At 51.5% G+C, this 27987-nt stretch overlaps 1 protein-coding gene across 2 annotated transcripts in view; it reads left to right on the forward strand.

Moving 5' to 3' along the window:
• The first annotated feature begins 373 nt into the window (after positions 1 to 373).
• The window catches only part of TVP23A (trans-golgi network vesicle protein 23 homolog A), a 28717-nt gene continuing 1103 nt past the window's right edge, over positions 374 to 27987 (forward strand). Inside the window, exons 1-6 of one of the 2 annotated variants that reach the window (XM_045784838.2) lie at positions 374 to 529; positions 821 to 900; positions 25259 to 25403; positions 25887 to 25976; positions 26208 to 26336; positions 27479 to 27607. In XM_045784838.2, the coding sequence (XP_045640794.1) occupies positions 521 to 529; positions 821 to 900; positions 25259 to 25403; positions 25887 to 25976; positions 26208 to 26336; positions 27479 to 27607 (582 nt within the window). In that variant the 5' untranslated portion in view covers positions 374 to 520. Of the gene's footprint in view, positions 530 to 820; positions 901 to 24940; positions 25404 to 25886; positions 25977 to 26207; positions 26337 to 27478; positions 27608 to 27987 lie in introns of those variants that run through there. The other variant, XM_087870495.1, reaches the window with a different exon arrangement.

Genomic DNA, 27987 nt, shown 5'->3' on the forward strand with positions numbered 1-27987 from the left:
CTTGGGACCAGAGACTTCTGGGAAACACTGGCTTTCTCCAAACCCTAAATGAGGCTGCCCAACACTGACAGTCCTTCATTCGTTCACTCGCGCATCCGACAACATTGGGACATGCACCTCATTCACTGGCCCGTACCCTCTGTTCCTCCCAGGATCACTGTTCACGGTCCCTGAGTACGCCTCTGAGCCCGAATCGTCCCCTCCTTGCCGCCCCTCCGTCTTGGCCCTCCATCGGTCCGCTCTGGGCATCAGCTCTTTCCCTCCCAGGCGCGGTCCCCAGCGAGCCCTGGGCCCGGGACCCTCGCAAGCCCCGCCCCCGCCCGCGCAGCCTAGCCCACCTCCCCAAGCCGCGACTGCGCTCTGGGCACCGCGCGCCCCGCCCCGACGCGAGACCTGCCGCGCGGGGCGCCAGCTCGGACCCCGCCGCTCCCCACCGTCCCGGCATCCCGGCCTTTCGGCGGCGGCACCCGGAGACGGAGCCGGAGCCTGGGCTGTGGGCTCCAGGTGCGCTCTGGAGAGGATGAAGCAGGTAGGGCCGCGGGGATGCTGGGGGCAGGAGGGTGGGGGAGAGGAAGGGAGGAGCCTGCGGGAGCTCCAAGCGGGGGCGGGGAGGGGGCGGTGAGGAGGAGGGGGAGGGGTGGGAGAGGAGGAGGGGGAGGGGTGGGAGAGGAGGAGGGATGCGTGAGCAGAGCTGGGGCCTGGGCCGCACCGCAAATGGACAGGAGGCCTTGGATTGCAGCCGCGGGGGAGGGGCCCTGTCAGCTGAGGGGATGGGGGTGGGGATGCGCACCGCCTGCCACCCGCGTTTGGTGTCTCCCAGGCCCTAGTGGACGATACTGAGGATGTGTCCCTGGACTTTGGTAATGAAGAGGAGCTGGCCTTTCGGAAAGCCAAGATCAGGTACGTTAGGACCTGGTGTTTAGCAAGCATCCCCCCAAAGCTGCATATTCACTTATTCACTTGCACTCACCCACTCATTCATTCATTCATTCATTCATTCATTCACAATGTGTTGAGCACCTACTGCGTGCCAGGCACGGGGCTAGGGACAGACCGTGGGCAGATCAGACAAGGTCCCTGCCCTCCTGGGGCCTGTAGACTGGGCTGCCTGGCACTAACAGCGAACAGGCAAACAAAGATGGTATCGAGATAGTTACACAGTGTGAAAAGATTTGGGAAGAGGAATCAGTGGGTGGTGACAGAAGGGGATGTGAAGGCTGCTGGCCTCAGTGCAGCCAGGGAGGGCCTCCCCGAGGAGGTGGCATTTGCACTGAGACCTGAACGATGGGGAGCAGCCAGCCTTGGGAGACTCTGGAGGATGACGACGAGTGTTCCAAGCAGAATAGGCCCCAAGGCTGTGTTGGAAGGTCAGAGAAAGGCCCCTGTGTCTGGAGGGAGGTGGGGGAAGGGAGAGGAGTTGGCAGGGAGGCTGGAGAGCTAGACAAAGCCTTCCGTTTTTATTCAAATCCTTGCCAGACAGACAGAGTGTCCTGGGTTGAGTCCCTTGCCTACCAGAGACCTTCGGCATCCCAGAAGACAGCAGGACTAGGGTGTGAGGAATGACCCACGGACACCTTGCGGATGACCACAGCAGCCACCATGTCTAGAAACACATGCCTCAGGGCCCCCTTACCGTCTCTCCTTCCAGCCTTCAGATAGCAGGGTGGGGGGGCCTGGCTCCTAAATGCCGCTCTTTTCCAGTTCTCTGATCCAAATCCAATATACCCCAGATTGGAATATGACTGTATGAGTGTCCCGGGGCGGCTGTAACAAATGACTCTAAACTCGTTAGCTAGAAACAGCAGAAGTTGATTCCCTCGCAGTGTAATGAGCAAAAGATTCCCAACAGCTGTGTTTGGGTTTCGAAAAGGAAAGACTTTATTATTGTATAGAAGCCTAAAAGAGACAGGAGAGGAAAGGAATCTACACACAGATGAAGGGGATAGTAGGCAATAAGTGAGAATGAGGCAAAGTTACATCAAATCAGGTACTTACAACATCCGGCCTCATCAGCTGGGGAAGCCCTGCGGGGACAGCCGGGCTGCAGCACCGATGGAGAGGCCTGGGCACAGCATCCTCCCCATGCTGAGCCTTCCAGCCGACCATCCCCATAAGGGCCATGGTTATAGGGCAAATGACGGGGTTTGAAATTAAACATTTGTTTGCCTGCATGCAGTTTGGAGTGAGCTGCATTTCTATGTTATCATGTTTCTATATTTTCAAGGAGCCTGGGCTATGTGTGTCTGCCTCCCCTCCCGGATGCCGGATTTCATTCCGGGGTGGGGGTGGGGGGCAGCCCAGCCTGCAGCAGGAGGGGATGTGCGACAAGATTCGTAGCCCTAGGCACCCAGAATACAAGGGGCAGTTCTGACCTGGAGGCCAGATAGTATATTTCAAACAACCAGGCTCCCGAGATCATTCATGCAGCCCGAGTCTCACCAACAATGTTCCTTAGCCCGCCTGTGTACGCGCCGGTCCGGGTGGTCGATTATGTGGGATGAATCACAGAAACATCTGTCCATACAGAGCACACACTTCTGGAGGGCAGAAGTCCAAAATCAGTTCCACTGGGCCCCAGAAAAGGCCTCAGCAGGGCCACACCCTGTTTGAGATTATAGGGGAAGACCTGTCCCTGGCCTTTCCCAGCTTCCGGTGGAGGCTGGCTGAGGCCCCATCCCCCATGTTCAAGGCCAGCATTTTAGCATCTTCAGATCTCTCTGCCCCAATTTCACGTTGCCGTTGTCTTCCTCTGCTAGGGTCGCTTGTGAGTGCATTTAGGGCCCATCAGGATAATCCGGGATAATCACCCCATTTCAAGATCCTTCACTTAATCGAATATGCGGAGTCCCATTTGCCATATAAAGTGACATTTACAGGTTCCACGGGTTAGGACCTGGATATTTTTGGGGGCCCATTATTCAGCCTGCCGTAATGACCAATGACTGATTGTAAGAGAACTGGGATCCTGGGGAACAATCTTACAGACCATCTGTACTCATTATATGCCCAACTCTGGGCTGGTGGCTGGGGACACATGCTATGCAGGACACACACCCTTCCTTTACAGAGTTGTCCAGTCTAGAGCAGGGATGGTCAACCTCAGCATTGCTGACATTTTGGGTCAGATGATTCTTTGCTGTGGGTGTTGTCCTGTGCATTGTAGGATGTTAGCCGTATTCCTGGCCTCTACTCTCCAGGTACCAGGAGCACCTCACCGGTAATGAACCCAGACTCTGCCAACTGTCCCTGGGGGGAGGGGGGCAAACTTGGCCCTAGTTGAAAATTGTTGGTTTGGGGGTAATGGGTGTAGGCATGCCCATGGCTGTTATGACTCAGTGTTTTAAATGCTGTGATCAGCAAAACCTTGGGCACTTGTCCTGCTTAAGGAAAAGGGACAGCTGAGACCCAAAGAATGGGTAGGAGTTAGCCAAGCGAGGAAGGCAGGAAGGGTATGACGTGCAAAGGTTTAGAGGTGAGAGCATGACTTTAGGGAGTTGAGAGTGGCTCCCTGTGGCTCAAGACCAGGGATGCTTTGGAATGGTCTGAGCCGAGGCTGGGGCCAGACCCTGAAGGGCTCCTAAGCAAGTTGTAGAGCTCTGCTGTCCACTAGAACTTTCTGTGAGGATGGGAATGTGCTGTGTCTGCGCTATCCAATATGGTGGCCACCAGCCACATGTGGCTCTTGAGCAGTTGATATGTGACTAGTGTGAACTTTGGGCAGAACTTTGGGTATTGAGTTATTTATAGCCACATGTGGCTACCATATTGGACAATGCAGTTCTAGAGTTTTCTCACCACTGTAGAGCTTTGCAGGGTAGTGATAGGATCAGAGTTGCAGGATGGAGAATGGATGGTGGAGGCAGATGGAAGCAAGGAGGAGAAGCTGGGAACTTAGACCACGGTGCTGGCAGGGGTGCTAGAGGAAGTGGGGGTGCCCAGAGGCACATAGAGGATAGAATCAGCTGGTCTTGGTGATGGTTGAGATATGGGGTGGGGACAGGGACAGTCAAGGATGATGCCCAGGTTTCTGGCCTAGTGATCCCAGCGAAGGAGCACTTCTGGGGTCACAGATGTTGGGCTTGGGAAGTCCCTGTTGGGTTGTGCTGGGATGTCTAACTGCCAGGTTTGGTGGGCTGCTAGCGAGAGAGGCTCGGAGCTCAGGGGATCATCTGGGCGGCATTCCCAGGCCTGGGAGGCAGCAGCTCTGAGACCCACATGTGTCTCAGAGCCTCTAGTCCCAGAATCCTTTGGTGCACCTCCTGTCGATTTCTGGGCACAGCCCTGCACCTCCCTAACCAGATCCACAGGAGATGGGCCTGGGAGTGTGAACTTAGAATAGCATCTTTCCTTGATTCTGATGTTCAAGAATACAGAGATGGCTCTAAAATCCTGGGGGTACTTAATGAGGTCGATGGCTGGGCTTCAAGGGGTCCAGGAACCTTCTGAAAACTATTCTGTACGTCTCATATATGTGTTGCTTTGGGAAAAGGACTCTATTAGATTGCCAAATGGGCCCATGATCAAAAAAAGTTAAGAGTCACTAGTATAGGGCAAGAATTGTTATTTGGGAATTCCTGTTGAAATGGGTGCCTCGTTGCCTTCAAAGGGAGATGGAATGACAGAAGGGCCATCTAACAGGAGTCTGGGATATCGGGGCCACCACTTCCTTTACCACCTGCTGGCTTTGTGGTTTTAGAAAGGTCGCCTTGCCTTGCCGAGCCTCCATTAGCCTGTCTGTAAAATGGGGATCATTGCACCAACCTGACCCCACCATGTGGTTTTTCTACAGTTTGTTCAGCAACTATTTATTTAACATCTGCTGGGTACCAGGTGCTGGGCTAAGCCCTGGGATGGAGACCAGAGCTGGTCGTCCCCTTCCTGTGCCCAGTTCTAGGTCAGAGAGGTGCAGTGTTGTGGTAGGGACGCTCAGGGGAGGATGTGACCCCACAGCACACTTGGGCAGGTAGAGGAACTGTTAGCCATGCTGTGTGCGTGTGTGGGTGTGTGTGTTCCCCACTGGCTACCTTTTCCTGGTTCTCTTTTTCTTTTATTGCGGGAAAAACCCAAACCCTAAAAGTTACCAGCGTACCCATTCGTAAGTATACAGTTCCGTAGCGTTGAGTATATTCACGTTCTTGTGAAATAGATCTCCAGAACCTTCTCATTTTGCACATCTGAAACTCTGTACCCCTGAAACATGGAACAACTCCCCATTTCCCGTTCCCCAGCCCCTGGCAGCCGTCATTCTTCTTTCTGTCCCTGTGAACTTGAGATACTCTGTGGAAGTGGAATCTTGTGCCTGGCTTATTTCAGTTCACCTGATGTCCCTGAGGTTCATGCATATTTTAGCAGGTGCCAGAATTTCCTTCCTTTTAAAGGCTGAGTAGAGGGGCGCCTGGGTGGCTCAGTTCGTGAAGCGCCTGACTTCAGCTCAGGTCATGATCTCAGGGTCCTGGGATCGAGCCCCACATCAGACTCCCTGCTCAGTGGAGAGTCTGCTTCTCTCTCTCTCTCTCTGACCCTCCTTCCCGGTTGTTCTCTCTCTCAAAAAAAAAAAAAAAAAAAAAAAAAGGCTGAGCCTTATTCCATCATATGGATATACCACATTGTGTCCTTCTGTTCATCTCTCAGTGGACACTGGCTTGCTTCCATGTTTTAGCTCTTGCGAATACCGCAAGCAATATGCGCGTGCAGATATATCTTCAAGACCCTGCTTTCGGTGCGTACCCAGACATGGAATTGTGGGGTCCTATGGCAATTCTGTTTTTAATTTTTTGAGGAATTTGCATTCCATTGTTTGTAACACCTGTACCATTGTGTAGTTCTGCCAGCAACGTGCAGGGCGCTAATCTCTCGTAGGATCCATCCTGATGGTTGTGAGACGGTATCTCGTTGTTGTGTCTGTTGACATTTCCCTGATGATTGTTGCCGATAAGCGTCTTCTCCTGCACTTGTTGGCCATTTGTATGTCTTCTTTTGAGAAATGTCCCTTCAAATCCTTTGCCCATTTTTAAAATTGGGCTATTGGATTTTTTGCTGTTGAGTTGTAGGACTTCCTTATGTATGTGTGTATTAACGCCTTACAAGACAGACGGTTTGCAGATATTCTCTTCTGTTCCATAGATTACCTTTCCTCTACGGATTGTGTCCTTTGATGCATGAAAGTGTTTTAGTTTGACATAATTCTGTTTGTCTGTTTAGACTTTAGTTATTGTTGTTTTTGATGCCGTGTTGTGTCGTGTGCGTTTTAAATTGGAATATAGCTCACGTATCATAAACCACCCTTTCCAAGAATGCAGCTCAGTGTGGTTTTTAGTATATTAACAGGGTTGTGCAACCGTGACCACTGTCTAGTTCCAGAATTTTTTCATCACCCCAGATGGAAACCGTGTGTTCATTCAGCAGTCGCTCTTCCCACATCCCCCTCCCTCAGCCCCCTGGCAACCAGCGATCTCCTCTCTGTCCCGACGAATCTGCCTGCTCTGGGCATTTTCTAGAGATGGAGCCATACCGCATGTGGCCCTTCGTCTGGCTTCTTTCCCTGAGCATTATGTTTTCTAGGTTTGTCTGTGCTTTGATATTTCTTCATTCCTTTTTATGGCTGAGTAGTATTTCATCATACTGCTAGGGCATACTTTGTTTATCCGTTTCGAAGTTGATGGACATTTGCGTTATTTCTGCATTTTAGTTGTTATGAGACGTGTTGCCTTGAACATCCGTGTACAGGTCTTTCTGTGAGCGTATGTTTTCAGTTCTCTTGGGCACAACCCTAGGAGGGAAGTTGCTGAGCCACAGGATAAACTCTGTGTTTTCGCCATGCTGTGTTGCAGACCAACTTTGAGTGAGTACTCTGGGCTCCCAGCTGTCTCCGGGAGTAGGAGGGGCCCAGACTCAACATCAGACAGACCCACGTTTGGGTCTTGGTTTCGCCATTCTCCAGCCATCTAACTGTGGTTAAGGGTTCGGTCTGGCAGACAGCCTCCCAAGACACAAATAGGCTTTCGGATAAAAGTACATCGATTCATCTGTCCTGTGGAAGGATGCGAGGCGGCGACACTGCATCTTCATCTCATTGGGAGATCCAGCCACCATCCACACACAGGGCTCCTTGTGCCCTGCCACCTCCACGCGCCATGCTGGGATATTAGAAAAATAGCCAAAACGCTGAGTCACCTAGAAGCTTCAGCCTCTGTGTCCTACCAACATTTTCTATGATTCTGTTCAGTGAGGTCCAGTTCCTCCAGCCCAGGCACTCTGAGCGGGCAGATGGCACAGTGCGTGGGAAACCCAGGTCATCCCAGGCAGGCCTGCTGTTAACCCTGGACTCTTGATGACCTTGAACGAGTCAGAGCACCTTCTGAATCGCCCCTTTTCTCATCTGTAAAATGGGGATGATGTTAGCTCCACCGTAAGGTTGCAAAAAGAGGACTAGAGGTGACAAATGTGTATAACCTGCTTAGTGGCACCCCTGAGACCTTGTGTGGGCTTCATAAATGGTACCTATTGTCTGCCTCCTGTGTGACTTCTGTGTCCTGCTCCTGCGGGCAGGGCCCGGGCATATGTCCTCTGTCGGAACAGGATGTCACCTTGCAGTTGACTGTCACACGGGACCCAGAGACTCTCTCTTCGTGAAAGTTACGTGTATACTTTCAAGGTATTGTCTTCACAGCCTTCATTTAGACCCAAGGTCGTGGGGGGCAGCGGGTTCCCACTCAGAGTAGGGTGGTCTCCTCCTGCCGCGGGCAGAGTTCTTAGGTCTCATTTTGGGCTCAGCCGTCAGGGCTGCTGGTTGGTGGGCCTTGGGCCGTGTTGCGTGGCTGGTCTTCATCCAGCCCAGGGTCGTGCATTGAGAAGCTCGCTGTCCCGTGGTCCCAGATGACCCAGGGAGTCACTCTGAGTGGGGGTCAGGCCCGAAGGCAAAAGTCACACGGAATCAAAACGACACCCCGCAAGTCCCCGACTCGCCCGTCAAGCAGAATAATGTTCTCTCTCTCAAGAAGTCTTCCACCGTCGCCCTCTCTTCCCATGCTGGGTGCCAGAGCAGTTCCTCAAAATGAGCCCAGATGAGACTGTTGGCTGTGTATGAGGGGAAGTAATAGCGAATGGGAAGTCTTCACAGCAATACAAATACTCGGCCTGCACGGACTATATGCGGGCGCTCTTCTGAGCCTCGGAGCTGCAATGATGGGTTTAATCCGTATTGCAAACCTGTGAAGTGGATACTGTGACTTTTAGTGGTTTGAAGATTCAGTAAATTGATGGAGAGGCTCGAGTGACTTGCCCTAGGTCACACAGCTAGGAGTTTGCAGGGTGGGGATTTGCACCCTTCGAGTCAGAATTTCTGCCTGGTGGGCCAGGTGCTCACACAGGAGGGACACTTAGGGGTGAGCTGTGGGACTAGCATTTTTGAGGCTTCCCTCTTAGGCTGACCCTGGGGGATACTTTACCTTTTCCCTGTGTCTGTGAGAGTGCAGAATCGCTCCCACGTTTTAGAATGGGTTTTCTTTTATTTTTTTTTTTAAGTAGGCTCGATGCCCAGCATGGCGCCCAACGCAGGGCTCGAACCCGCGACCCCGAGGTCAAGACCTGAGCTGAGATCAGGAGTAAGATGCTTAACTGACTGAGCCACCCAGGTGCCCCTTAGAGCGGGTTTTCTTAACTTCAGCATTAATTGATACTTTAGACCGGATAATTTTTTGTTGTGGGGGCTGTCGCATGCGTTGTAGGACCCACGCACCCCCACCCCTGAGTGACAGCCAGAAATGTCTCCAGATGTGGTCAGATGTCCCCAGGGACAAAATCGCCCCCACTGAGAACCTGATTGGATTATTCTCTCTCTCTCTGCCGGGGGTTTGGATTTGGATAAGTCAAATTTGCATTTGAGGGGACTCTGAGCATTCCCCACAAGTCTGTGTTTGACGGTGGCCCAAGGGAAGCTGGTGGGATGCGGGGTAAGGAAGGAGCAGCGGGCAGATGACCACAGATGGCACCTTGGTGGTCATCTGCAATTCTCTGAAATCAGGACAGGTGCAGCCCCAATCACTACACACACACACACACACACACACACACACACACACACACACAGCTCCAACACACTAAGGAGAACAGTTTTGGTTTTTCTTTGTTGTTATCCCGGGAAGTCTGTTCCCCTCAGTAAGTGAGGATCCCTCAGACCCCCTTCCCCGCTGACCTTGGGGAGGTCGTCCTGCCCCTCTCCCCGCTCTGAAATTTCTCTTTAGAAAATATAAAAATATAACACATAAACCGGTCCCAGCAAGAGCTGATTGTTTAATTTTGAGGAAGGTGCATGATTACCGAGGAAAAGAACCCGCAGAATCAGGGAACTAGGCGAATTTCAGTTCTCTTTGATTAGGGCACGGAATTACATATTCTGAACTTAACCCCCTGCATCTACAGCAGCCTAACTTCCTCTTATTTATATTTCTCGTTAACTTGAAATCGATTGCATAAGCCCTGCCACCAATAAAGTCGCCAAGAACAGACTTCTGCTGAACTGTGGCCCGCGCAATCAGAGAAGGCCCTTGGGGACGCTGGTCTGGTTCCTTGATGTTCAATATTGGACAGGAGGCTGACCGTGTAGACCCGAAGTGTTTAATTCACTCACTCTCGTTCATTCTGGGGATGACGCTATTGACAGTTGGGGCCAGGTGTTCTTTGTCACGAGGGCTGTCCTGCGCACTGTCAGATCTTGAGAAGCCGTCCTGGCCACTACCCACTAGATAGTAGCCGTCCCCCAGTGGTGACAACCAGAAATGTCCCCAGATAGTGCTGGGGGCAGGGGCAAAATCACCTCCCCTTTGAGAACCACTGGCTTATTCTTCCACTCATTTCATTTATTCATTAAATCAACACAAATTTTCGGGGCACCTGGGTGGCTCAGTTGGTTAAGCATCTGCCTTCGGCTCAGGTCATGATCCCAGGGTCCTGGGATCGAGCCCCGCATCAGGTTCCTGGCTCAGTGGGGAGCCCGCTTCTCCCTCTGCCTCTGCCTGCCATTCTCCCTGCTTGTGCAATGCTCTCTCTCTCTCTGATAAATAAATAAAATCTGAAAAAAAAAACCCCACAAATCAACACAAATTTTCAAGAACCTTTGTGTGCTGAACACCATTCTGCAGGAAACAGAGGAAACCAGCCAGGCCTGCTCCTGACTCACACGGAGCTGACATTTTAATTAAGAAGAAGACAGTAACCCTCTAAGCAAATATCTATAAACCAAGTAACTTCAAAGAGTGGTAAGCGCTAGGAAGGGCTATATGTGGGGAAGGGGGGCTCCTTTAGATGAGGGGGTGGAGCTCAGAGGTGTCCTCTGGGAAGAGGTGCATTTGGACCCAAATTTGGAGGAGGAGCCAGGTGTGGGACGTTGCACAGGAAGAGAGTTCTGATGGGGAAACGGCAGGTGCTGAGGCCCGGAGGCGGGAGGTGCATTTTAGGGCTGGTGGAGCCAGGGTGTAGGCGGAAGATGCTGGTGGCCTGGGCTGGCTGAATGCCAGGGACGTATCTGGAGACTGGGCAGATTTTTCTGCATTGTCTGTTTGTGGATGAGTAGGGAATGCTCCCACTGGCTCGTGTGTGTGTGTGTGTGTGTGTGTGTGTGTGTGTGTGTGTGTGTTTGTGTGTGTTCACTTTCTTTGGCCCCGGGGGGGGGGGTAAGTGTTAATACAAAGCTTAGCCATAAATTCTGGTGAGTGATGCTCGTGACATTTTCTTAGTAAAGACCAACTCAGTGGATTGGGGTCGGAACCTAAGGGGGCAGACCCCGGGGCAGGCCCTTGCTCAGCCCCGAGGAAATCCTCTTCACACAGAGGCTCAGGCCTGAGTGTCCCAGTGCCACGTAGTCAGTCCTTACTCATTACGGGAGTGCGGCGCTCTCAGGATGACTCAGACTCGGCCACAGACGGTGGTAACGGGTCCTCACATTTTCCCTGCTTTACAGTACAGATGTGGGTCTCCCCTGGAGTTTAAAATACTCTAGAATAGGAACTGCCAAGGGAGAGTCAGGGATACTGATTCCAAGCCTCAGACATACCCTCGTAGGCCAGGGAAGTATTTTAAATGAGTTTGAATTTAAATTAAAAAAAAAAAAATCGGGAAAGGTCACGTTACAAACCTGACTTGCTCAGAGTAGGAGAACCAAAGACAAAAGGCAGATGGGTCGTCGGCGGGGGCTGCAGGGAGGACAGAAGGAGGAGGAAGTGCCTGATGGGGATGGGGTTTTACTTTGGAATGATGGGAGCGTTCGGAACAACAGTGTGAATTCCTAAATGCCACTGAATTGTCCGCTTTAAAATGATAACTTTTACATGATGTGAATTTCACCTCAATACATTGTTGTATTTTTATTTTTTAAGGACTTTATTTTTACAAGCAGTTTGAGGTTCACAGCAAAACCAAGGAGAAGGTACAGAGATGTCCCCCTGCCCTCCTGCCCCCACACGTGCCCGGCCTCCCCCATATCACTGTCCCCCCAGATACAACATTTACTACAGTTGACAAACCTACATGGACACATCATCACCCCAAGTCCGCAGTTTACGTTAGAGTTTGTCCTGTGTTGTACATTCTCCTTAGGGTGTTACAAAGACTGACTTCACTGCCCTAAAAACCCTCTATGCTCTGCCTATTCATTCCCCCCACCCCAACCCCTGGCAGCCACGGATCTTTATCCTGTCTTACAGTTTTGCTTTTTCCAGAATGCTGTGTAGCTGGAATCATAATACACAACCTTTTGAGATTGGCTTCTCTCACTTAGTAAAATGTAGTAAAACCATTTAAAATAACAAACTGATTGCTGGCTTCTTTGGGAAGGCCATGAGCATTGGAGGGGTCAGCTGAGTTTGGGACCTGCCCCCTGTGGGTGAGCCCAGCCCTCACCCAGCCAGTGGACTTACTTCCCCCACCGCCCAGCTCAACCCATGAGCACCTGCATTGGCGCCCCCCCCCCTACCGTCCCTACCCCTTGAGGACAGCGGGGAGTGAACACCGATCTTACAACAGAATGTTTTCCACTTTTCTGGGGAGTGAGAGGCCTTGAGTTGGAATTGCTCTCTGATGGCGTGGTTTTCTGCCCAAACTTCCTGAGGCCGCCAGGTGATTGACGGGCTCGTTCCGGATAGCCTCATGTCGGGGCTCTCGCTGTGTGGACATGTGAGGCCACGTACCCTGCTTATCCCCCGGCCTTTGTGTACGCTGAGCTCCCTGCTGACACATGTGTCCTTTAGGTCTTCAAATAGTTTGAAAATTCTTTAATTTTTGATGGAGATATAATTCACATACCACAAAATTCATCCCTTTATTATTATTTTTTTAAGATCTTCTTTGAGCAAGAGCGAGAGCGTGCAAGCTGGGGGGGAGGGGCAAAGAGAGAGGGAGAAGCAGACTTCCTGCTGAGCAAGGAGCCCGACGTGGGGCTCGATCCCATGACCTGAGCCGATGGTAGATGCTGAATCGACTGAGCCACCTGGGCGCCCCAAGAGTCACCCCTTTCAAGTGCACCCATGATCACTGTCTAATGCAGGACATTTTCATCATCCTCCAAAGAAACCCCCTGTTCTCTCATTGCTAAGAAGCATCCTCAGTGCTCCCTCTCTCAGCCTCCACAGCCCTGTGTCCACCCCCGGCCCAAGGGCAGCTTTACTGTCCACCCCTTGGTTTCTTAAACTGTCAGTGAACAGCCGAGAGCCTCACGGACGCCCTGCCCTGAGATAAGCTCCTGTAAGTAAGAATGAGCACCTGGAACAGTCAGGGGCAGGGGCACCACTGTCCATCCTGATTGGACGGTGACTGTGTCACATCAGCTGTTGACTGCTTTGATTGTGACTCTGCTTATCCCATTAAGGATACTTTTCACGCTGAGTTGAAATTGCCCATTTGCTTGTTGGCCTCCCCTGAGATGCTGGTGATGTTCGTGGGGGGGAGGACTCGGTCCATGTGTTCACTGCACTTCACCCAGATCTAGCAAGGTAAATAGTAGGTACTCAAAAAATGTGGTGGCATGGCTTTCAGCTCCACTTATTAAACTCACTTTTTTTTTTTTAAGTTTTAAAAATTTATTTTAAGTAATCTCTATTCCCAGTATGGGGCTCGAACTCACAACCTCGAGATCAAGAGTCACATGCGCCACCGACCGAGCCAGCCAGGCGCCCCTAAACGCACTTATTTTCTAAACAATTTTGAAAATCAGCTTAAAACATTTATATGTGGGTTGCAAGTTTAATTCTATGTCCTTGGACAGTTTAAACTACAATTTTAATTGTAGCACTCATCGTTGTTTGCAGTACCCAGTTGACCTGCAAACAGTATCGTTCCAGTTTTAGTATATGTGCGGTCATAGTGAACACCGACCTGCAAATCATAAACACACGTGCACAGCAGTGACAAGATTCTCAGTGCGATGGTTGCTGGAGCGCCAGGTGGAAAAACCGTAAAGCACAGCAACAAAGTACGTTGTTAGAAAATATTATTATGAATCAATATCCTTAAAAGGACTTAAAAAAACCCTTTTACTTTGAAACAAATTCAAACATACCAGAAAGCGGCAAGAATAGCCCGAAGGACTAGCACACAGCTTTACCTTGGTTCACTTGCTGTTAGCACTTTGCTCTGTGTGTGTGTGTGTGTGTGTGTGTGTGTGTGTGTGTGTGTGTAGGTGTGTATGTGTACCAACCCAGGATTGCCCATTGCATTTAGTTATTCTGGAATATTTCTAGCCTTTATCTTTCATGACATAGATAGTTTGGAAGAGCAAAGACCAGCTCTTTGGCTCTGATAGTACTCCTGGTTAGATCCAGGTTGATGATTTTTGGCAGAAATACTGCAGGAAAAATGTTGTCTTATAAAAAGACATTTTTTTTTCAAGCTCTGTCACTACTAAAGGTGGCCCAGCAGTGGCTTTTTTTTTTTTTTTTGTCCTCCACCACCTCTTAGCTGCACCCCAGCCCCCAGATTTTGGTCTTTGGTTCTCTCACCATTCAAAGAACCCAGGGCTCCTTAGAGAAGAGCCAGGTCCAGATCTGGATGCAGGAACCATTCGGACTGGACCTGGCACGACCTTTTGTCGCCAGAAAGCACAAATGTGTTCTGTTTTACTTCTTCGCTGGGTGGTTCCGGTTCTGGGTCTCATGAGGCTGTAGTCAAGTGACCGGCCAAGGCCAAGGTCATCTGAAGGCTCAACTGGGGCAGGAGGAGCCACTTCCAAGATGGTGCACTCATGTGGGTGTTGGTTAGAGGCGTCAGCTCCTTGCCACGTGGTCCTCTCCATAGCACTGCTCCTGGCATGACGGCTGGCTTCCCTCAGGGGGAGCGAGGGAGAGAGCAAGAGAAAGTGACTAAGACGGAAAGCCAAAGTGTCTTATAACCCAATCTCAAAAGTGACAGATGGTCACGTCTAGCGTATTCTGTCAGTCATGCCGACCAGCCCTGGTTCATCGTGGGAGGTAACTGGACAAGGGTGTGCACACCAGGAAGTCGGGGGTCACTGGAGAGCATCTCAGAGGCTGGCTACTTACAGAGCCCTGCCCAAGGAAGGAACGAATGCATGAATGTCTACAGAGTGCCCCCTGTGCTCCAGCCCCTGCTGTTAGGTAGATGTGATTATCCCCAGTTTGCAGGTGAGGAAACTGGACTAGGGAGGTTAAGTCACTTGTCTAAGGTCACACAGTAAATAGCAGAACTGAAATTTGCAAGGCTGTAATCTGCTTCCCTGACTAGTTAAAAAAAATTATTATAGAGAGTTCTAAACATATGCCAAATAGAATAAAATAATGAACCCCATGTACCCATCACACAGCTTCAGAAATGATGGACTCATGGGGCGCCTGGGTGGCACAGCAGTTGAGCGTCTGCCTTCGGCTCAGGGCGTGATCCCGGCGTTCTGGGATCGAGCCCCACGTCAGGCTCTTCCTCTATGAGCCTGCTTCTTCCTCTCCCACTCCCCCTGCTTGTGTTCCCTCTCTCGCTGGCTGTCTCTATCTCTGTCAAATAAATAAATAAAATCTTTAAAAAAAAAAAAAGAAATGATGGACTCATGACCGATCTTCTTTCAGTTATACTCTGATTATTTTGAAGCAAACCCCCAGACATCACAGCACTTCAAACATACTCTGATATGTTATCTTGAAAAGAACTCAGTTGTATTTTTTTTTTATTTTTTTCTTAGGGGGATGGAGGGGGTGAGGTGGACAGAGGGGCAGAGGGAGAGGGAGAATCCCAAGTAGGCTCCACACCCATTGCAGAGCTCAATGTGCGGCTCAGTCTCACGACCCTGAGATCATGGCCTGAGCTGAAATCAAGAGTCGGACAGACGCTTAACTGGGTCACCCAGGCACCCCAAGAACTCAGTTTTAAAAGGAAAACCATAATAGTATTTTCTCACTTGAAAATAATTTCCAAATACAGTGAAATATCCAGCCAGTGTCCAAAGTTTCTTGATGGTCTATTTTTATTTATGTATTATTTGTTGGAACTTGCAATGAAGTAACATGCGCATGTTACAGCTGGTTGCTAGATTTCTTAGGTCCTTAACCCATAGGCTCCCCAGTGTCCTTCTGTCTTTTCTTCCCCTTTGCGATCACACTGATGTTCTGTAGAGCTTCCTATGGTCTGGACTTCGTAGTGCCCTTTGGTGTTTTCCTTCAGCCCCTATACTTCTTGCAAATTAGTAGCTGGACCCGGCGGCTTGATGAGATTCCCGTGTGGCTGTCTGGGCGCCAGCTTCAAGGGGTGGGGGGCGTCCCTCCACCAGGGGCTCCTAATGCCTGGTGGTCCTCCGTGGCCTCCATCCCGGAGTCCTTTTGGGGTTGTAGCCTGGCCGCTCTCCAGTTCTGTGATTCTGTCTTCATGTGAGCCGATGTGATCTGGACGCTTCCCCCTCCCCCCCCCGGCCCCGCCCCGGTCAATGTTGTAGTCATTGCCAGGCGTACTTTATAGAGAAAAGGCATGATGCGTGTTATGTTCTTGCCCTTCACTCTTCTGTGTTCTGGATGTGAGTCGGTCATCCTCTTGCATCTCCCACAGGTAAGCGCGGAGGGCTGCTTGTAAGTTTCAGATGACTCACGGATTAAGGCGTATTGTCGTTGTTACTCAGCTTGTCCTGCCGCTGGCCCGTGGGAGCCTCTTCCAGTGGGCCTCTGAGCCTTCTGCCCCGACTCTCACAGTCTCCGACAGCTTCCCTGCCGCCTGCGGTGCTCGGATGTCCCAGCCTCATCCTGCGATTTCTCCATCTGAGCTTGGAATCTGCTGCGTGGTGTCCAGAGGCCGCAGTCTGGGTGCGTGTCCTGCCTCAGCTCCCAGGCTCCGTGGCTAGGAAGTGTGTCAGGTGGGCCTGGACTGCCATCTCTTAGTGGACGTATTTGGGGTGGGGGGCGAGTCACCGATATCAGCAAGTACGTGTCCCTTTCTGTTGATGTGTGACTCCCTGGGGGGCAGCCCACAGGTGAGGCAGCCTGGAGGCTCCGGGCTGAGGTTAAGGCTTTGGGCTCTGGTGCTGAGTGTGCTGCTCAGAGCAGCTGCTAGCCCTTAGGACACCTTCATGCAAACCAGCAAAGACCACCCTTCCTCTACCCGGAGAGGGCCGGCAGCTGGAGGGGGAGGTGGGGCCTGATTCCAGCCGCCAGCACCTGTGTTTGCTCTGACCTGGGGCGGTTCCCTTCACCGTGCTTCTGCGTCCTTACCTGCAAGATGTCTCTCCGTCTCCTCCCCACCTGCCTTATTTGGGCTCATTTGTCCCAAGGTAGGTGCTATGGGTTGACTTGTCTCCTCTCCAAGAAGGGTATGTGGAAGTTCCAACCTCCAGGACCCCAAAAGGTGACCTTATTTGGCAATGGGGTCTTTGCAGATGTAATTAGTTACCATGAGCTCACGCCGGAGCAGGGGGGCTATTCATGCAGCGTGACTGGTGTCCTTATGGAAAGCCAGCCTTGTGAAGACAGACACGTGGAGAACGTCGTGTGACATCGGGGCAGAGACTGGGGTAAGGAGCCACAAGCCAAGGAACGCGAAGGGTGCCAGGTGCCATCAGAAGGTAGGAGAGCGGCATGGGGTGGGTTCTCCCTCACAGCCCTCAGCGGAAACCAGGCCTGTCGACACTGTGATTTTGGATTTCTGGCTTCCAGGCTGCGAGAGAGAGAAATTTGTGTTCTAAGCCACCTTGCTTGTGGTGCGTTGATATGGCCGCCCTGGGAAACGGGGTACAGCAGGTGACTCTATGCCTGCTACCCCCGGGCTGGTCCAAGGACCAGCATCACCTGGGTACTCGTTGAAACGCGGGCTCTCCGGCCCCACCCCAGCCCTCCTGAATCAGAATCCGGATTTAACAAGCGACCCAGGTGATCTGTATGTGAAGGATCCTGCTTTCTGCAAAGGCAGGTGGTGGAAGGACTGCTCCCCGGGGCAGATGCACGGTTCCCGATCGTGGCTGGCACTCAGAGAAGCCCCGCGGCCCAGCAGGCAGTACCGTAACCCCGTAGACGTGTGATTATTCTCATGGGATCTTCCCCGAAACTCCGCGCGTGCAGTTAGTGCTGCTAGCGGTGCATACACATGACTCATGTTCCACTGGAACCCCCTGGCAGCCCTGAGTCTCATCGCCCTGTTTCATAGGCGAGGACACTGGGAGGTTAAGTCACGGCTCAGGGTCCCCCAGGCCTTCAGCGGTGGAGCTGGGCTCTGCAGCCAGGCCCCTGCCCCATCCTCTTTCTGCAGGAGAGCTCCCCCAGGCCGCGCCTCTCACCACCTCTGGGTTTTTTTTTTTTTCTTTTTGTTTTTAAATTGAGGTGAGATACACATAATGTAGAATTGACCATTTTCATTTAAAGGGAACAATTGAGGGACATGTGTGCGACCGTCCCTATTGTCTGGTTCCAGAACCTTTCCGTTGCCCCCAAAGGAAACCCGTATCTGTTAAACACTCATTCCCGTGTGTCCCCCAGCCCCCGCCCGCCTCTCAAGGGCTGGCTGTCCTCCCAGATGGGTCTATTCTGGATGTTTGCTCTGAATGGAATCTTGAGTACGTGACCTGGCTGCTTTTACTCGCGGTCATGTTTTCCAGTTTCCTCCATGTTGTAGCGTGTGCCAGGACTCCTTGGTCCCCTCCCTTTTTCCTATGTTTTATTGTGGTTAAATAGGCATAATCTAAAATTTATCATTTTTTACCATTTTCAAGTGGACAGTTTGGTGGCATGAAAGTTTGTCTCCAGACTGTTTTCTTCCGCCCAAACTGAAGTCCCGTCCCTCGCTGCCCTCAGCATCTCCCCAGCCTGCCTGCTCTCCCTGCCTTTCGTAGTGGAGTCCCACACTCTGCGCTTCCGTGCCTGGCCCCGGTGTTCTGGGCCTGTCCACGTGGCGGCCCGTGCCCCTGCTTCATTCCTTTCTGCAGCCGAATCACGTCCCACCGCACAGTAGGTCCCGTTTTGTCCGTGCGCCTGGAGATGGACACGTGTTTCCACCTTTTGGCGGTTTTCACCTTTCTTAGGAACACGTGTGGACACATTTTTGTTTGAAGACCGGTTTTTGGCTCCTTGGTTTCCATTTGTTTTGAAAACTCTGAGCCATGTGGGGGGGAGTCTGCCTGGGTGCCCCCAGCAGAGAGGGGAGGATCGCCCTCCACAGAAGGCCCAGCCTGAGCCAAGCAGCCAGGGGGCCACTGATAGGTCCCCGGGGGTTCACTTTAATTGGCCTGCTAAGCCTGTCCAGCCTCTGAAGTTGGGATGTCTCTTTAAGAAATAACAGAAATAAGAGTTAAAACCCTGGTGACCTAGAGGGAAGTCTGGTGTTTTGTTTTGTTTTGTTGCTTCCACACTCAGACCTCTGTTGTGCTGACCTTTGAATCGAAGCTGTGAGGACATAGCCATCCGCATCCGCTCAGACTCCCCAACTGTTAGCAAACCTGTCTGTCCTGGGCTAAGAGGCCGGGGGTGCAGGGGGGACATGCTGTCATGTGAAGCGAGAAGCCAGAGTCTGAAGTACAGAGTGGTGCTCACGCTGTCCCTGGGGCATTCTGGAGGAGAAATATCCGATTCTGCCCGGACGCGGAATCGGATGCAGCCCACAGGGTTTCTGCAAGGCACATAGGGGCCCCTGCTTGTCTAGGGGTGGCTTCCTCCAGCCTTTCTCTGCTTGGCTCCTGGAACGGAGTTTATCTTGAAGATGGGTTAGAGGAGGGCCCCTTGGTTGTGATGAGCACATGAGTCCCCTGCCGTGTTGTTAAAATGCAGATTCAGGCTTAGGAGGTCTGGGGTGGGGGTTCCCCTGATGCCGCCTTCCTGACGGGGTCCCAGCGGTCGAGGGGAGCGGCAGAGGGAGGGGCGGGTGGCGTCTTCGCTGTCTCCCCCTTGCGCGTGCAGGTCCCCTTCCTCCCACGTCTTCATGGTGGCACGCTATTGTGAGCAGAAGAGCCACCTGACTCTAAGTGGGCGTCAGGGCTGAAGAAATAAATAGCAGCACCCATTCATTTTTAACACCCGGGGGGGAAAACCTCTGACACAGGATGTCCGAAAAGAGCACTGCTGGCCAAGGCTTTTTTTTTTTTTTCCACTTTCTTCCCCTCTCAAAAATCGTGACCATGAATGAGAAACTGTAAGTGGAGTGATCAGTCACAGCCACTTGAGGCCCCCTCTGGTCTGGCGTCCGAGGTACTTCCTCTCCAGGAACTTCAGGCATCTGGGGTTGACTTTGTCCTCCCATTTCATAGATGAGTAAAGCAAGGCTCTGAACGGTAGTACCTGTCCAGGGCCGTGTACCCGGCACAGGCAAGGATGGCGTGCGAATGTGGATCTAGGTGCCCTGGCTCTCACCGCCCCTTCTGTCCAGGTGGGGGCTGGGTGGGCATTTATGTTCTATGGAAGGGTGCTCCCCCCTTTCTTTTTTTGCAGATAGACTAGTAAGCCCAGAAGAAAGGACCCGCTTTCTGGAATTTTCCTCATGCATCCAACTGTGATGGTTAATTACTCAGTTGGGGATTTTTAGGTCTGGATTTTTATGTTGGCCACAGAGAGCCCCCTGAATATCAGCCCATGGGCTTGGTTTATTCTGAAAGGGGTCTTGCCTCCATGCAAAGTGGAGGCTGCCTCTGATTTCTTTATTCTTCTACTTTTTAATTCAGATTTACATAAAAGTCCAGGGAACACTGAGCCTCCATCATGATCCACACGTGGCCGGTTCCTCTTCACCCCCCTCAGCTCCAGCCCCCAGCTTGTTGTAAAGCAAATTCTAGGCATCATCTCAGATAACTTGTTTTTTTGTTTTTTTTTTTTAGTGGCAAAATAAGCCAAGGAGGAAATATACAGTCTTTCCTCAACCTGTGTCCCAGAGAAAAACAGCTTTCCAGAGTGTCTGAAGGTTGAGGATTGATTGATTCATTTGACAGCGAGTGCGTGTGTGCCCACCCAAGTACGAGTAGGCAGAGAGGGAGGCAGAGGGAGAAGCAGGCTCCCGCTCAGCAGGGAGCCCGATGTGGGGCTCCATCCCCGGACCCCGGGATCATGACCTGAGCCCAAGGCAGACACTTCACTGACTGAGCCACCCAGGTGCCCCAAAATGATGAGGTTTTAAAGGAAGAGAACTTAAAATAGGCTGTTTGCTGAGGAGTTCAAGCTGCGGTCCATCTTTAAAAACCAGAGCACGATTTTCAAAGTTAAACAGTAAAACGAAGGACAGATTTTTAAGATACTGTTCGATCCATGCTGAATTTAGGATTAAAAGAACCTTTTCCCCTCAGGTCGACCTGCCTTAGAAGTTTATGGGAAAGGAGATGTGTACGCCTACGGGACATGGTTCTCCCCAGATTTTACTCTATTTGCTCTGTTTAGACACAGCTCCCCCCGACCCCCCAGCCACCGCGTGTGCCCATTTTTTAGAGTACTTTTAGGTTTACAGAAAAATTGAGCAGAAAGTACAGAGTTCCCCTAAGTCCCGCCCCCCATCCAGAAGTTCCCCCTATTCACATCTTGCATCAGTGCCTTCTGTTTGTTACAAATGATGAATCAACACAGCACTGTTACCTACAGCCCGTCTTTTACGTGAAGGTTCATCCCTGTGCGTTGTCTGGGCTCGGACGAATGTGTCATGACATCGATCCACCATTACTGTGTCATACGGAGTAGTTGCGCTGCCCTGAAAGTCCCCTGTGCTTTTATTCACGCTCCCTCCCCCACCAACCTCTGGCAACCGTTGTTTTTGTTGTTGTTTTGTTGGTTTTTTGCTTGCTTGTTTTTACTGTGTTCGTTGTTTAGTCTTTTCCAGAATGTCCTAATGTTGGGGTCCTTCAGCACACAGCCTTTTCAGACTGGCTTGATTCTGTAATAAGCATTTAAGGTTCCTCCTTGTCTTTTCGTGGCTTGAGAGCTTATTTCTTTTTAGGGCTAAATAATAGGCCACTGTGTGTGGATGGACCGCAGTTTATCCGTTCATCTATTAAGGACATCTTGGTTGCTCCCAGTTTGGGGCAACGAGGCGTAGATTCGCTATACGTATGTGTCCTGTTGCAGGCGTGGACCTACGTTTTCAGCTCCTTTGGGTAAGTTCTGAGTAGTGTGATTGCTGGATTGGATCACAGGACATTTTTAGGGTAATTTGCAAAGATTCCTCTTTGGTCAGCGGCTTCAATGAAAACTTTTTAAAGGTGTAATGTACATAAAGTGCACAAATCTTAGTGGATGGTTTGAACGTTCCTGTGTGTATACACATGCGATCAGGGTAGGGAGTGTGTCCGGCACCTCTGTTTATGTACCGTCTCGGGCAGTGTCCCCTCCACCATCCCCGAGATAACACTACTCTTGACTTCTAGCACCATCCATTGCTTCTGCCAGTCAGCCAGCTTCCACCCTGCTTTTGAAAGCAGATTTACTTTGGGGTGGGGGGGAGGGGCCGGTAGTAACAATATGATTTTGGTTTGTTTTGAACAGCGCCTCATTTCCTCATTGTTCTTGCTGATCTGCAGCCGAGACGTTGGCACACTTTCTGGGTAAACATTTTCGACTGCAGTCTGTGAGTGAATAAGCATGGCTGCGTTCCCATAAAACGTTACTTATGGAAACAGGAAGTGGGCCAGATTTGGCTCCTGGGCCAGAGTTTATGAGTCCAGTGTAGAGCAGGGCTTTTCCTTTGTAAAATCTGGCTCTGGGCCACGCTCCAGGTCTGACCCCATATCCCTGGGAGGGGTGGCCTTGTGCAACTCCTCAGGCTTCCTCAGGGGGCTTTCACGCACATTCCAGGCTGACCACCTTCTGTGTTTCCTCCAAGGAGGGAGCCCGCAGTTGTGGGGCCCTGGACTGTGAAGGGATTAAAACTGAAACGGAAGCCCAGCCAGACTCTCCCCACCTGGACCGCCCTTGAAGCAATCTCATTGCCCGTTCACAGTCTGTCCTCCCCTCGTCCTGCTGGCCTCCAGGACCAGGCTCCTGCCTACCTGGCGAGTGGAAGGCGCTGTTAAAGTTGAGGAATGAAGAAGGTTCTGCGGTGAAGTGGAGGGACGGGGGAAAATGAAGTCAGGAGACGTGGGGATCTCTGCAGAGGTGAAGGTCTGCCCCTGGCTAGTGAGAGAGAAAGTTGTGGTCAGGTGGGGAATTTCGCAGTTGGGTTCCTTGGAGGTGGATCAGTTTCGAGTGACTGAGGGCTGAGGTAAGCTTGTCATGGTCCCTGAGCACGGTCTGAGTTTCAGGCACTTTCTACGTGCCACCTTCACCTGATCTTTTAATAGCGAGGAAGTGGCCACTATCGGCATTCCCGTTTTACAGAAGTGGAGACTGAGGTGTCCAGGGGTTGTGTGGCTGAGGGCGGGCCGCAGAGCTGCTCTGAGGTTGGAACCGGGATTTGAACGCGGACAGTCTGGCACCTCTGTCCTGGTGGCCTCTTGGGGGCAGCCAGGTGGGTGCCTGGGAGGGTGGAGTTGGAAGCCGGTGGCTTTGGGAGCTGGAGGTGACTGTCAGTGTGTGTCTGTGTTCTGTGGCCACAGAGGTGGCAGAGAGAGAGCCCTGGGGGATGGAGGACCCTCTGGCAGGGAAGGGTGGACAGGTGTAAGCCATGGCCTTCCCAACTCTCCAAACCAGGAAACTGGTTTGAGACCACATGGGTGTTGGCGGGTGACACAGGCTGGGCAGACTCCAGAGGTGCACTGAAGGAGGGTTTGGCGGGCGGCCCGGAGGGCAGCCTGCATCAGCTGGGATGAAAGCAGTATTTGAGAGGATGCCATCGGCATCCTTTTCTACTTTGGGCTTTGTCTGAGTAATGACAGTGGCCATGGTAATGGTACTTTCCATTACAAGCTAAGGACATCATTTAACTGGGACCCAACTAAGCAGAACCTTCCAACAATGGGAATTTCTCTGCATTTTAGGAAACCACAGCCGAAAAAAGTGGGTGGTCAGGGGATTTATTTGAATGCATTAACTTCCAGGTTTTACCCTGGAACAGTGGCCATGTGGGTCTGTTGCAAGTCTATACTGTTCTACAATATAGACCCAATTATGAGGCTCGACACAACAAACATTGGCCGAGAAGCATAAATGCCAGGTGCTGTCGGGGACATAGAATGATTTCAAATGTGGTTTCTGCCCTCAAAGAATTTTCGGTTATTGCATAAGCACTCCTTCATCTTCAGGGCGAAGAAGCAAGATTGTATTAAGACATTTAGTTAAAAGATCCTCAGGAAGATTTAAGGTTGAAAGGGTATAAGAGAAGGGGCACCTGGGTGGCTCAGTTGGTTGAGCGTGCAGCTCTTGGTTTTGGCTCAGGTCTTGATCTCTCGGAGTCATGGGGTCGAGCCCCGTGTTGGGCTTCAAGCTCAGCGGGGAGTTTGCTTGAGATTCTCTTCCTCTGCAACCCCCTCCCTGCCCCCTCACCACCCCGTGTGCTCTGTCTCAAAAAAAACCCCAAAAAACAAAAAAAACACCCCACAATAAAATGTAACAGCAAAATTTATTTTAAAAAGAGGGCATGAGAGACCCCCCAAGGGTGCACTCTGGGAACACTGCAGATGTGGAGGGCGTACGGGACCCTGTCTGACTCTTGAGGGCTGGCTGCCTGTCCCAGGCAGGCTTGCAGCCGGGCTGCCAGGAGAGCTCAGCATCTGAAAGGCACAGAAGGAGAAGCGCGCTGGCGGGTAGCAGGGGTTTTGGCACTGCTGCTTCTTTCTTTGGAACATCAGGAGTAAGTGCAGAAGTCACTATAAATAGTGCTTGAGTCCGTTATGTTCCCTTGAGAGTCAGAAACCGCACAATTCCCTAGGAGCCCAGTTTGCTTTCCCTGCACGGTCCTTCCTTGGGAGGACGAGCAGGTGCCCCCCTCCTCCCCCGAGGCAGCTCCAGGTCTGCAGGCTACCTCTCTGAGCATCCAAGGGGTGGCGGGGTGGAGGCTCATGGGCCAGCATGAAACCCAGCCTGGGCTATTTTATTAACATTATTAATAGTCGCTGTCATGTAAAAACATTTTCCTGTCACAAGTCTGAATTTTTGGTGTCTTGTGACAGCCATGGGTCTGGCAGTCCTGGGTGAGGCGGCCCACCCCTTCTGCCCCTCCCTCTCAGCGCTGGCTGGTGCTTTCGCTGCTGTCCGCCACCTCGCTTGCACTGTGGCTTTCTCGATCTGGCTGTTTCTACCTGTGTTCTACCAAACTGGGTTCCAAAGAAAAAACCAGAATGCCGTGAGGGTCTCCTACCTGGCCCGTGTCCCCCACCACCATCGCCTGCTGGACACCTATGGGCATGTGTTCTCTCTCCTCTTGATACATGGGCGGCCCTTGTGCCTGAGCTAGCCTTGGGTCTCTGGTCTTTCTAGACTTTTTTCTTTGAAGCAATTGATGTGGGTGAGTCATGATTTCCCTCTATCCAGGAATATGCATTCCCCGGTGACACGAGATTCTGCACCTGCGGGCTGCACGTGGATGGCTCAGTTACTGGTGGAATAACCCAACCTTTACCTTTAGGGAACTGGTCCTTATCACTACCAGGTAGGAAGGCAGTGACCACTGTCCTGTTTCACTTCAAAAGTGGCTGAGTTTCGAAGAGGGCCAGTGATATTTGGAATCACATGAGGGGAAAGTACTGGATTCTTCAAGAGGGGAAAGATGCTGGTACGATAATGACTGTTTCAGGACTTCTGATTTGCCGACTTGCTCAGAGCTGCAGCCTGACAGAGTGGGGCTTGAAGTGCACGGGGGAGGACATGGAAAGTCAGAACCCATACAGTGAGTTCGGTAATTGCCCTCTTGGCCTTTGCAGTGAGGGGGCTTCTGGGTTCTTTCCTAGGCACCCGTTGGCCACCTTTTTCCACCTGTTTTTCCGAGTGAGTGCCATTGTCATCTATGTGTGCTGTGACTGGTTCAGCAGAAGCTTTGTGGGCTGCTTTGTCACTGTGCTTCTCCTCCTGTCCTTTGACTTCTGGTCTGTGAAGGTAAGGCCCCCTCGCTCATGACACCATCGCTCCTGAACACAGGAGGGCTGTGGTTCTAGACGCTGACGTCCCCGGTACATGTGGCTGATTTGGGCCAAGAGTTATTTTTGTTGAAACTGCAGATCCCTACTTAGGAGTACTGAGCCAACATTACTTGAATATTGTTGAGAGTTGGAAAATGGTCCTGGTTCTCAGCTGCCACGGTAGCAGATGTATATCTCATGAGAGCAGCAACTCCCTACAGCTTGAATTTTTTTGTAAAATTTGCATATACTTCAAATACATATGCTACATATTGTTTGGGGGGTGTGCATGTGTGAGCGGGGCGGGGAAGTCACTGGTTAGGGTAAGCTTAGTTAAGCTTACCTCTCCTCCTGTTCCCAGGGCACGTTCAATACAAATTGATTTTTATTTTGTTCATCAGTGAAAAGACGATGACTTTGCCAATGGCGTGCTTAGAGTCCTTCTGTCCATTTCCCCCAGAACGTAACCGGGAGACTCATGGTGGGCCTCCGCTGGTGGAACCAGATAGATGAAGATGGGAAAAGCCACTGGATTTTTGAAGCCAGAAAGGTATTCTCAGTACCAGTCAAACTTGAACCAGGAAAACGGTTGTGGAAGGTTTGCACAGGTCCCTTCTGGGCTTTGTGCGGCTCGGGTTCCCGCCCTGCACCGAGCCCACTGCTGTGGGTGCGCCAAACCAGCGGGTGGCCCAAGGCGGCCAACAAGAAGCCGAGAGGACCGCGTGCTGCTCTGCGACCGCCTTCCCTCATTTTGAAAACGGCCTCCTCCTCCCCTTCCCAGGCGTCTCCGCATCAGATCGCTGCCACGGAGGCGGAGGCTCGCATCTTCTGGCTCGGCCTCGTCATCTGCCCGCTCATCTGGATCGCGCTCTTCTTTAGCACCTTGTTCTCCTTGAAGCTCAAGTGGCTGGTAAGGCGACACCCCGACGCGGACGGGCTTTGCCATCTGCACAGACCAGGGCTGCAGGGTGGGTTTTATCATCTGTCCGTTGATTTGAGACCGCTCTGCTGAGGTCCTTCGTGTACCATACAGTCCACCCGTTTAGCACGTGCAATGCAATGGGCTTCTAGTATGTTCAGCGTGTGGCGGTCCCCACAGCCCATTTTAGGATATCTTCAGCACCCTCAAAAGAAACCCTGTGCCCTCTAGCCATCATCACCTCCAGCGCCTGGCATACTCCTGTCTGTTCCAACACTTACCTATTCCAGACGTTGCCTGTAAGTGGAATTCTAGAGTGTGATCATTTGTACCCCTCTTTCACGTAACACCGAATTTCAAGGTTCCTCTGTTACAGCATCTATCAGTACTTCATTTTTTATGGCTGCATGAATATTCCATCATACGGACATGCTACGTTGTTTTTCCATTCGTCCACTGATGGACATTTCATCTTTTGGACTCCTATGAATAATGCTGAGAGAGGAGCTGTAAGCAAAATCGTATGATATCCTACCTTAGAATGTTCCTAAATAGGAATACGCAAGTCTGTGTTCTGAAGTTTTATTTTACAGGTTTTAAGTACATTCCACACCCAGCACGGAGCCCATTGTGGGGCTTGAACTCATGACTCTGAGATCAAAACCTGAGCTGAGACCACACCCAGCACGGAGCCCATTGTGGGGCTTGAACTCATGACTCTGAGATCAAAACCTGAGCTGAGACCAAGAGTTGGACGCTCAACCGACTGTACCACCCAGGCGCCCCTATTTTAGTTTCTTACTCTAGTTCATTGCTGTGACCTAACATCCAGAGACGGTCTAAGCAGCAGTGTCATCAGAAGTGGGTGCTGGAGTCTGGCTGCTGGCCCAGCCGTGCATCAGCTCTGGGACTTTGGGCAACTTCCATTTCTCTGGGTTTCCGTTTCTTCCCTACAAAATGGGATGAGAACGGCCCCACCCTCTTGGGTTGTTGCTGACTAAAAGGTGTCCATGATTATTTGAGAGTGCTCAAAAAGGTTGGCCGTTATTAGGTACAGGCCAGAGCCAGTGCTATGTGGTTTGGGAGGAACATTTCAGTACCTGCTCTTAGAATGACCTTTGCTTTGCACGCAGGCCCTCGTGATAGCTGGGATTGCTCTCCAGGCCGCTAACCTGTATGGCTACATCCTTTGTAAGATGGGAGGCGAGAGCGACATCAGCAAAGTCACAGCCAGCTTTCTGTCCCAGACGGTGTTCCAGACGGTGAGTGACTGACTCCTGGACCCCTGTACTCCAGACGCTTTAAGTGCAGGTGACGTACTGACAAATGCAATTTTAATGGTTTTCCCTATCAGCTCGGCTGCCATGGTCAGCGTTCGTGGTGGTAAAATAGGCACAGCATAAAACTGACTACTTAACCATATCCAAACGTGCTGGTGCTAAGTACATTCGCACTGTCACGTGACCATCGCCACCGTCCATTTCCAGAACTTTTTCATTCCCCAGACTGAGACTCTGTCCCCGTGACACAGTAACTCCTGGTCTCCCCTCCCCAGCCTACCATCTACTTTGCTCTATGAATCTGACTCCTCTAGGGACCTCACGTAAGTGGGCTCCTCCAGTATTGGTCCTTTCGTGACTGC

This window comes from Ursus americanus, chromosome 2 (genome assembly GCF_024610735.1).
Source record: "Ursus americanus isolate L20-20 chromosome 2, mUrsAme1.1.p, whole genome shotgun sequence".
In the NCBI taxonomy this organism is placed as follows: domain Eukaryota; kingdom Metazoa; phylum Chordata; class Mammalia; order Carnivora; family Ursidae; genus Ursus; species Ursus americanus.